At 31.7% G+C, this 9,888-nt stretch overlaps 2 protein-coding genes across 2 annotated transcripts; both read left to right on the top strand.

The window, feature by feature from the left end:
- The first annotated feature begins 858 nt into the window (after window positions 1-858).
- On the top strand, window positions 859-1,849 carry LOC100785330 (uncharacterized). The gene is made up of 2 exons (XM_003545066.5): window positions 859-1,260; window positions 1,552-1,849. Exons 1-2 carry the CDS (start codon window positions 936-938, stop codon window positions 1,596-1,598), a joined length of 372 nt encoding a protein of 123 aa, XP_003545114.1. The 5' UTR covers window positions 859-935; the 3' UTR covers window positions 1,599-1,849.
- A 1,954-nt stretch (window positions 1,850-3,803) lies between these two features.
- On the top strand, window positions 3,804-9,853 carry LOC100812597 (trigger factor-like protein TIG, Chloroplastic). Its single transcript, XM_003544711.5, has 13 exons — window positions 3,804-4,173; window positions 4,505-4,588; window positions 4,939-5,067; window positions 5,480-5,568; window positions 5,794-5,980; window positions 6,366-6,456; window positions 6,565-6,719; window positions 7,899-7,991; window positions 8,085-8,177; window positions 8,661-8,741; window positions 8,866-9,015; window positions 9,249-9,344; window positions 9,624-9,853. Exons 1-13 carry the CDS (start codon window positions 3,862-3,864, stop codon window positions 9,699-9,701), a joined length of 1,638 nt encoding a protein of 545 aa, XP_003544759.1. The 5' UTR covers window positions 3,804-3,861; the 3' UTR covers window positions 9,702-9,853.
- Window positions 9,854-9,888: the final 35 nt, after the last annotated feature.

Genomic DNA, 9,888 nt, shown 5'->3' with positions numbered 1-9,888 from the left:
ATTAACTAAACAAATGCCATAATGATTTAATACCCAGTATTGAAAATAAAAGGTCATAAGTTATCATTAATTAATGATCAACTTGGCAAGAAGAATCAAAATTACTTGTTCTAATAAATAAAAAATTCAATAATGTATTGATTTAGAAATAAAAAAACTAAAATTATGAATTTAAAATTATACCAAATCAAAATAAATAACAAATCCGATATAGAATATTATTTCGAGCACCCAGACATACGATTCATTAGTTAATGATTCTAAATTCAATATTGGTTCATCAAAGATATATAAACTCATGTCCAAATATCTCAATAATAAAGAAAAATAGAACTTCCCTTAGGGTATAAAACAAACTTTGTAAAACACGAACGTTTTTTCTCATCCCACATCGATAAAAGTAGATAAATCAGACGATGAAAAAAAGTAAAAGGTCTTGAGAAGCTATACATTGTTAACATCAGGAAATAGAAGCATTTGGATTCTCAAGTAACTTTATTCCAATTTAGCCTAAAATAAATATAGGTATATTTTATGAGTAAACAAGATATTTACCTATAATAATAAGGGATATTTATACCGTTATTATATCACGTTATCTTTTTTTCTTCATAAAATTGGCCGTAGAAAAGGTGAGAAAGGAAGGGAGGAAAAAGAATGCCAAATTGTAACGTATGGGTTCAGGTATGGTTATAAAGAAAGTCAACTGTTTAATTAATCACATTTTAATAACTATAAGGAAATTAATTACTTGGAGTTGGATGGTTAACGCCACAAGTTATTTTTTTTATTAAAAAATGGCTTCCTTTTGTTTTTCTTGTATAAATACGTGATGTCAATTGTAGGGTTATTAGCATAATAATCCGTCCTGAATCCTGTTTGTGAGCAAAGTTGATTTTGGATTAGAAAGAAGTTGAAATTAATTAAGTGTGAGGATGGGAATTAGAGGGAGCTTAGTGTTAGCAATGTTGGTGCTTGGTGGCATCTCAGCTGAAACTGAAACAGAAGGCATATTAGGAACACCAACTCCATTTGAATGCGGTGATAATATGGCAATTGGATTGAATTGTGGCAGGTATGTGTCACGCATTGGGCCAAAGGAACCGCCATCACCAGCCTGCTGCCAAGCCCTGGAAGGTGCTGACATTCCCTGCCTATGCCAATATTTTACTATTTACGCTCTTCTCTTCAGCTTAGAAAAAGGTGTCTATGTGCTCAATTCCTGTGGAATCCCAGTTCCACCCGGAACCCGCTGCGGAAGTAACTTTTCTGTCATCCTTACTCCTTAATTACTCTCCTTTCTTAATTAGTAATATAGAAAATTAAGGTGCATGCGTTAAAAGAATTAATTAATGTATTTTTAACAATATTAGCGGTGTCATAGACTGTGAGGACTCTCAGTCACATGAATTGATAATTTAATGTGCTCATCATTCTGATCCTAATCCTAAGATGTTAATCATGCAAGACACATTAGTATTTCTATTGTTTGAACTTTCAATAATGATTTGGTGTATGGAAGCTTATTTCCTGAATTTTTGTTTTTTTCAGGTTACACTTTCCCTCCTGCTCCTGCTCCTGCTCGTCCGGAGAATTGAAGACTTCCCTTGGGATCCATAACTAACTAAATAAGTCCAACATGCATGGCTCCTGCATGCCGTATGCGTCATTGCGTTTCACTATTTTCCTTTTTAATGGTTTATAATTATATTTCACTAGTTTATATATGTTAGATACTGAGTTCAATGTTAATTGAGACAACAGTGATATATCTTTTTCTATGATCTTTTCTTCATAATTCTTCTAATATTTTAAAATGAAAAATAAACATAATTATATAAGCACTTGACACCATTCTATCTGGAATAATTATCGGGGTATAGGATTTTGTTGTAATGATACTCGTGTAGCTCATATTCGGTACACTGGTGCCTTTCATCTAATAATAATTTTCGCTTATAAAAAAACATTTTATTTAATAATTCGGACAATTACTTAGAGGATGTAAAGAACATGAATGGTGGTGTGAGGGTAACATAGTCAACGATGGAGTCAACGAAGTGCCCATCATCAAGTTCATCTGTGCACGCAAAGTTGAGCTAGTAGACGTTGCTGGAAGCGTATGCCATGAAACATTTCATCGGATAAGTTGCTGAGCCTGTCCTCCTTCACTCTGCTTCTTCTTCTTCTCTTTTGCTGCTACTCGTAACTTCGGAGCTCTCCAACTTTAACATAGAACGAGCTTCTTCTTCTTGCCTAAATTTAGCTTTGAGTTAATCTCATTTCGTATCTTTGAAAACTCATCTAATCTCATTTCGTTTCATTCCATTTTCTATTATGTCTTTTCACATCTCCTAATAGGAATAAAAATAAAATAAATACTTACTAGTTTTTCAACATTAATTAAGAAATTTAAATATATATATATATATATTTATTGAAATATGTAAAATTATGTTATTTATATATTTTTTTTATATTTTCATGTGATCTGTATAATACATTTTTTTATTTTTTAATTAATATCCTAAAAATACTAATCAACAACGTTCAAAAGATAATCAGAAATAATTATGTATTTAAAATCATTCTTAGAATAATTTTCAACAACGTTACTCTTCCACTTTAATGACTTTTTGTATATGTTCTATTTTATTAGTTCATCATTCAACTATAAGCTTTTATTGAATAGGTTAAGTCTATAATTTTATAAAATTTTAAAACCATCTCTTTAGCAACTCTTTATATGCATTTTATTTTATTAATCTAATCTTTAGATTAAAATGATTTTTGAATAAATCAAGTTTATAAGTTTATTAGTTTTCAAAATTATTTTTCACTTTGGTAAATAGTAGACTAACATATATTTTTAAAAATATCAATTATAAGAGTATATAATTATGAATGTCTAATTTATCTAAAATTTAGTGTATATTATCGTTAAAGTAAGTTAAAATATTCAATAGGTAGATTAATAATATTTAAAATATATAGAAAGTTATTAAAGATCATAACTGTCACATAAAAGTATTCCGAAACTAATTTGAGGTTTCCTTTTAAGAAACAATTTAACAAATTCATATGAAATTATTTTTTCAAAATTATGTTTTATATAATTTTAAATTAATATTTACTTTAAAAAAGATATATCCAATCATATATATGAAATATGAAATTAAATGGAGGTCTTTCTCACTTCCATTTTATAAACGGAGATCATTTTCGTTTGATATTATTTTTCTTCTTTCTTTTTTTCCATCTCTCTTAAGTTAAGTAGATTTTTTTTAAAATATTTTTCATAAAAGTTTATTTCATTTTTTTTCTAAAAGAACATTTTTCATTTCATTTCATTCCCTTTGTCTAGAAAACATATTAGATGTTAAAAATTATTTAATTGATTTTAAGATTATTTAACCGCGACAAGTTTAATTCAAATGTAATCTAATCACACCAATCAACATGTTAATTACGTCTCATGACCGTCTGTTTACTGAAGTTACAATTAAAGCACACTAAAAATATATTTTATTTTTATCGAGACTAAATTAACATATAAAAAAATTAAGAGAACAAAATTAATATTGTTCATAGAATCTCAAATATATTTTATCTTTTATTATATTATACATTAGAAAATGTACATAATTACTTTTTGTCTTCTAAAAAAACTTCCTCGCATGGTTATCTGACAGTTGATACATTCCATAACTGTAACGTGTAAACTCTGAAACTTAGGACCACCCGAAAATTACTGAAATTGTTACATTTTGATTTTAAAATAAATACTTAAAAAGACAATATCTATCTTTTATCCGAGCAACAGTCTCTGTGTTGTGTCTGTCTGCTGAGTGCTGAGAGACAATGGAGCTGTGCACTCGAACCTTCACAAGTTTCTTTCTTTTCAACCCTTCTTCCTCTTCAAACCCCCTGTTTCTTCGTGCTAATGCCAACGCTAAAACACCCTTCAAATTCAATTCCCTTAAACTCTCATCTTTCCCCCCTCATATTCACCTCTTCCAACCCTTTCTCTCTCCTCACACTTCTTCTCCCTTCACACTCTCAGCTGCTTCTGCTTCTTCTTCTTCTTCTTCTTCTTCAGTTGCAGTTGGCACAGAACAGGACCGTCTTCCAGCAGAATTGAATGTCACTGAAACAGCGGAACCCAATTCCAGAGTATGTTCTTTTTTCTTCTTTTTTTTCCCCCTTTATCCTTATTTCTCAGTTTGGTTCAACGCAACAATCATATGTGAATCGTTTGTAGTTTGCTATATAATTTATTAAGGGTAATGATGATTATGAACTATATGCAAGGTGTATTTTTCTCTTCAACATGGCCATATCTTGTTACTTAAACGATAGGAGAGGATTCAAATTCCATGCAAGCTTATTAATCAATTGCAAAAGAAAGCCTTAAAAATAAGATAATTGTAAGCAATTGAGCATATATCCTGGACCAGAATTCATATCACTGAATATGTACTTTTGCATCTCTTTCCCTTTGCAGGTTAGATTGCATGTGGAGGTGCCATCATTGGTATGTGAGGATTGTTACAAGAGGGTCATAGCAGAGTTTATGAAGCAAGCAAAGGTGCTATGGGGTTACACTTATGCTTTATATAATTATATAATATTATAATGTAATGTCTTTCTCATATTCTGGCTCAAAGAAAATATATGCATCAAATTATTGTTGTCTGTGAATATGGTGCACTTTATTTTGTCGGTCAGGAGGATTTCCAGTTTCTAAATTTGAAACTATAACTATAACTATAACCTCTCAATGAAAATTTCGGGTTACTAAACCTCACAATCTTAAGGGATGTGCTCTATCCTATCATATATGAATTTACTTAAGATTGTCATGGATCCCAGGTTTCAGCATCCAAGGGCTGCATGTTATCTTTATGAGCTAATTTACCGTTGTTTTAAGTCTAACAGATCCCTGGATTTCGCCCTGGAAAGAAAGTTCCAGAAAGCATTCTTATTAGTTATGTTGGGAGTCAAAATGTTCAGAAGGCTACTATTGAATCTATATTGAGGAGGACACTCTCACATGCTATGACATCGGTATGTTGCAATATAGTTTCTATTTTCTTATTTTTGATATCCTTATTTTTTTTCTCTTGATGTTAATTCTTTTTACACTTTTGGATTCAATGTGTTTACTTGCAATTATATCTGTTAATAATTCCCGGATCTTGAAATCTTACTTCATTATTGAAAGACAAACTTATTGGTTCATGACCTTTCCTCATTACATAAGTCTATTTAACAGTGCTATCTAATAGTGCATTTATTTAAAATCTGTGCCACTGAAATGCCTTTGATCTGAGGACTTGATACTGATCAACAGATTAAAAAAAAATCTTTATAATTTCCTGATCATTTGTCCAAGGTTCTTACTGAATAAAGTGGATTATTAGATCAAGTATTATTCTGATCTTACACTTGAGCATTTCATAATTAACTTTGTTTATAGGTTACTGGAAGGGCTTTGCAGGACTCGGTACGAATAGTGACTAAGTTTTCTGAGATGGAGGAGACATATTCTTCTCTTGGGTCTCTTAGGTAATCTATAGGTTAAGCTTTTTGAAATATATTTTCCATTAGACTCGTTATTTTTCTCTTCCTTTGCTGCATCTATAATACTAAAACTATATTCTGACATAATATAGAGAAAAGGAAGACTATCATTAAGAATGCTAATATTGTCAGAATGTCAGCCAAAGCCAACAATTTCTTCAGGCAGATTATATTAACTATTCTCACTTATTTAACTTCTCCAATCTCCAGATATGATGTCCTTGTTGATATTGCACCAGAAATCAAATGGATTCCCGATAATAATGCATACAAAAATTTAAAGATTGTTGTTGAGATAGATAGTGATATAGATGCTCACACAGCATCTGAACAAGAATTTAGAAGGCGCTATAAATCCATTGGTGCTCTGAAAGTGGTTACTGACAGAGGGCTACAGGTGACTAAATTTAATTTATACCAGTCTGCTGGCATACAACCATTTGCTTTTTTTTTTTTTAAATATGATTATTTACTAGAAATTCGATTCATTTGAAACTTTCATGAATCATTTTAGTCATAACACTTCCAAGTTCTATAAAGCAAGCACAAACTATATAGATTTCCTCATGTATGTTTTATATTTAGTTGTGGCTGATACAATGAAGGATATTTACTGATTAATTTTTATGGTATCTTTACTATCTCATACTAATAAATAACTCTCATACAGACACTATTTCCTTTGGTATGTATTTATTATCTTGATAATTGATATCTGTATTAATAATTTCGACCGGTCTACCCAAAATTAGCCAGCTGCTACAAATTTTTTTTGTTCACAGGTTGGAGATGTTGTTGTCCTTGACATCTCAGCAACAACCATTGATCAAGATGAATCAAATGTTAAAAGTATTCCTTCTGCTGAAAGTAAAGGTCGGGTGATGTGCTTGAAGGATGATAATAAGCTGATAAGTGATAGAAGTCTTTTTTTTTGTAGTACATCGTGAACATATTTCCTCTAAACCTATATTAGATATGCAGGCTTTAATTTTGATACAGAATATGGTGAAAAAGTATTACCGGGTTTCCTTGATTGTATAATTGGAATTCAACAAGGTGAATCAAAGTCTTTTCCTCTTGTATTTCCTGAAACATGGAACCAAGAAAATCTTCGAGGTGTTCATGCTCAGTTTACTGTAAGTTTCTAATGCTGAATCAAAGAAGTTTAATTGTTTTAGGGACATGAACTGACATGATAGTTTTTTTCTTTTGGTCCTTTGGATACCAAATTCTTCATAATAAATACATTTTGGCCATATGTCTCGTACAATTTATGGTGCTTTTTCATCTCCTTATGATACAGTTATTGTCTTTGATTTATAAAAGAGGGAGTAACACTTTCTTTTCTTACATTAGCATGTTTATGGTCTTAGCTTTGTTGCTCCATCAGATTTTAAGCACTAGGTTTTATCTTTGCATTTACCTCCAAGAAAGAGGATGAAAGCAAGAAATGGAGTTTTACCTTTCTTGTTGAGCTTGTGTAGTCGTAGCGCCATCATACAGTAACCGTGATCTAGCTAGAAGTCTTCTAGTGTTTTCCATATATGATCCTAAAATCAAAAGTCAAATCCTTACAGATAAATATAAAATGATTGTGCAATGATTCGAGTAGCTGCTGCATTTTATTATCAAAAGTTCTATTTCTGTGATGATGCTTTTGCTTGGTAATATAAAAATAATAATAAAGTTATAAATCTTTGTTTGAATATCTATATTTCTAATAATCTAGATGATCTTGAGAATTTCATCCAGTTTGCTAGTCAAGCTAGTAATCCCTTTCAGTTCATAAACCAGATTGTGCACATCTCAGCGACTATAGGTCGGTTGAGGCAAGCAAGTGAAGTTTTCACCTATTCCCTATGATTTTTAGAAGTCTGTAGGCAGAATAGCTGCCCCTAGGCAAACGACTCCAAAATCAGTGATTCATTAGATAGAGAAGTCATGAAAAGTTCTCGGCATGAAAGAAGGATGTGACTCCTCTCTAGCCTAGCACCCTTTCCCTCAAACTTGAGAACAGGCATCTCAGATGGAAAGTTTTTGAACTTTCAGGCAATGTTGTCTAAACTGCCTTCTTGCTTTCCATTAGAGGGGATAGTTTATCCCTCTGCCAAAATTAAACTATATTTGCTCTCAATGGGAATGGGATTCAAACTCTGGATTTTCTAAATAGTGTACACAGAGCTCAACTAATTTACATGAGTACAACATTAGGTGCATGTTTGGGTCTCATCATTTTCTTGTAGCTTGCTTAAACACACCTTTGGCTTCATATATAACTGATCTTGATTATTGTAAATACCTTTTATGCATAACAGGTTGAATGCAAAGAACTTTTTTACAGAGATTTACCTGAGCTGGATGATTCTATTGCTGATAAGCTTCTCCCTGGATGCACCACAGTGGAGCAGGTGACTTTTTTACCCTTAAGTACGATTGTCAAGTAAATTAAGGAATTATTTTGTGTTGAATTTAGAGTAAAATTCTCTAGCATGAATTGCCAGGTCAAAGACTTGTTGTTACAGAAATGCCAAGAGGTGGAGCAAACAGCTAGAGAACAAGCCACTGATAATGCTATCTTAGATCAGGTTTCTAAGGTAACATTACATTAAGTAGCTGTATTAGATTGATTTTGTCTCATGTTCTAAATTAGAATATACCTTGCCACATGTTTTCAATATGCATGCTTATACATTGTGCATAATGATGTGCATCTGACATGGATACACTAGAGTTGTTATTATGATTTTCTGGTAGGCATATAATGATTATCAAGAAGGACTTCAATTTTCTGAAATAAGATGACAAGACCTACCTTTCCTTATGAACCTCATGGTTGATTTTGAATCATATCATATCTTGTAAATCATCTATGTTATATCAAGTATGGTGGTAAGTATACCCTCCGAAAATATCTGATTCTGACATTTATGAAACAAGTTACATTTTAATTTGGATTCCCTCTCTTTGGCCCTTTCCTACAAATAATTCTTTTAATGAATTTTATGCTGCAAGAAAACATTGGATTATATAAATTTTATATTTTATCACAAAAGATCTGTGCATCTTGTCATTTTCAGATTGTACAAGTTGATATACCTCAATCCTTGTTTGAGGAACAAGGAAGGCAGCTTTATGGAGCCAACCTATTAGAAATACAGGTATTGGTTGCAAGTTGCACCATTTTCAGGCCAATCAGGCAACTTAAATTCCAACTTTTTTACATTACTCGTGATTTAATGCAAATAAAAAAATAAAAGAAATAAAAACTCTGCTCTCTCTCAGGCAAAAATGAAACTAAATGAGCAGCAGCTGGCGACTCTGTCAAGTTCAAAGGCTGTGAACGAATTTCTTGAGCATCAGAAGGAAAATATAACAAATTTGATAAAACAGAGTCTGGCAGTTGGTGATATATATAGGCGTGAAAATCTGCAGGTAGCATGTTTGATTAAGATACATTTCCATTATAAATATTTGCTCACGTAACGCTGACAACAAAATCTTTCCCCTTGTCAAAAGATTACAAGTGTATTAGGACCACAACAATTCTGTGATTGAGAAATAATATTTGCTTTGCACATATCACTTGCTTTATAAATTATAATTAAACTATCTAATTGCTGAGTGTTTTTGCTTATTGGAATGATTTGTGCATGTATGTTTTGTAGTTTGCTACTGAGGACCTTGTCAAAGAGGTTGAGAATTCCATTGCTGAATTCAAACGTCAAAACCAAGAATATGATGAGGAACGGGTGAAGGGACAGGTTTGTGCCATACTTCTGAGTTTGTTGACTGTTGTTTATTGTTTTGGCTGCTTCATTGTTTCATATATGCATATACAAAACCACAAATATCTTGAACCGTCTTCAAAATGGTCCATGAAATTATAAGCACTTCTAAAGCATAGCATGTTGATTCTATACAATGTCTAGACAATTGTAGTTTAGGTTGCATTTTCAAGTAGGGAAATTTGTGGTTTGGGCCAAACTCCCTTTCCTAATTTAGCGGATTAATTGATCTGATCTTTTTTTACTTTCCTGAAGGTTCAAGAAATACTAGAAGGAGCTAAAGTGCTTGAATGGTTGAGAGAACATGCAGAGGTTCAGTATATAACTAAATGAGGGATGAGCACTAGCCAAAACAAATCAGGAAAATGAAATTGCATGTTCATTTGAATGTGTTTTGTTTCAGCGGATGTAAGTTGTGAGAAAATTTCTTGATTGAATTTTGAAGAAAGAATATTAAGAATAGAATAATGCATTACAAGTTTGTATATTGAGACTTTGATGATAAATTAATAGTAGATAA

Source organism: Glycine max, chromosome 14, assembly GCF_000004515.6.
Source record: "Glycine max cultivar Williams 82 chromosome 14, Glycine_max_v4.0, whole genome shotgun sequence".
Lineage (NCBI taxonomy): Eukaryota > Viridiplantae > Streptophyta > Magnoliopsida > Fabales > Fabaceae > Glycine > Glycine max.
Note: the sequence above shows the minus strand (reverse complement) of the source record. Positions and strands in the feature narration are given on the sequence as shown.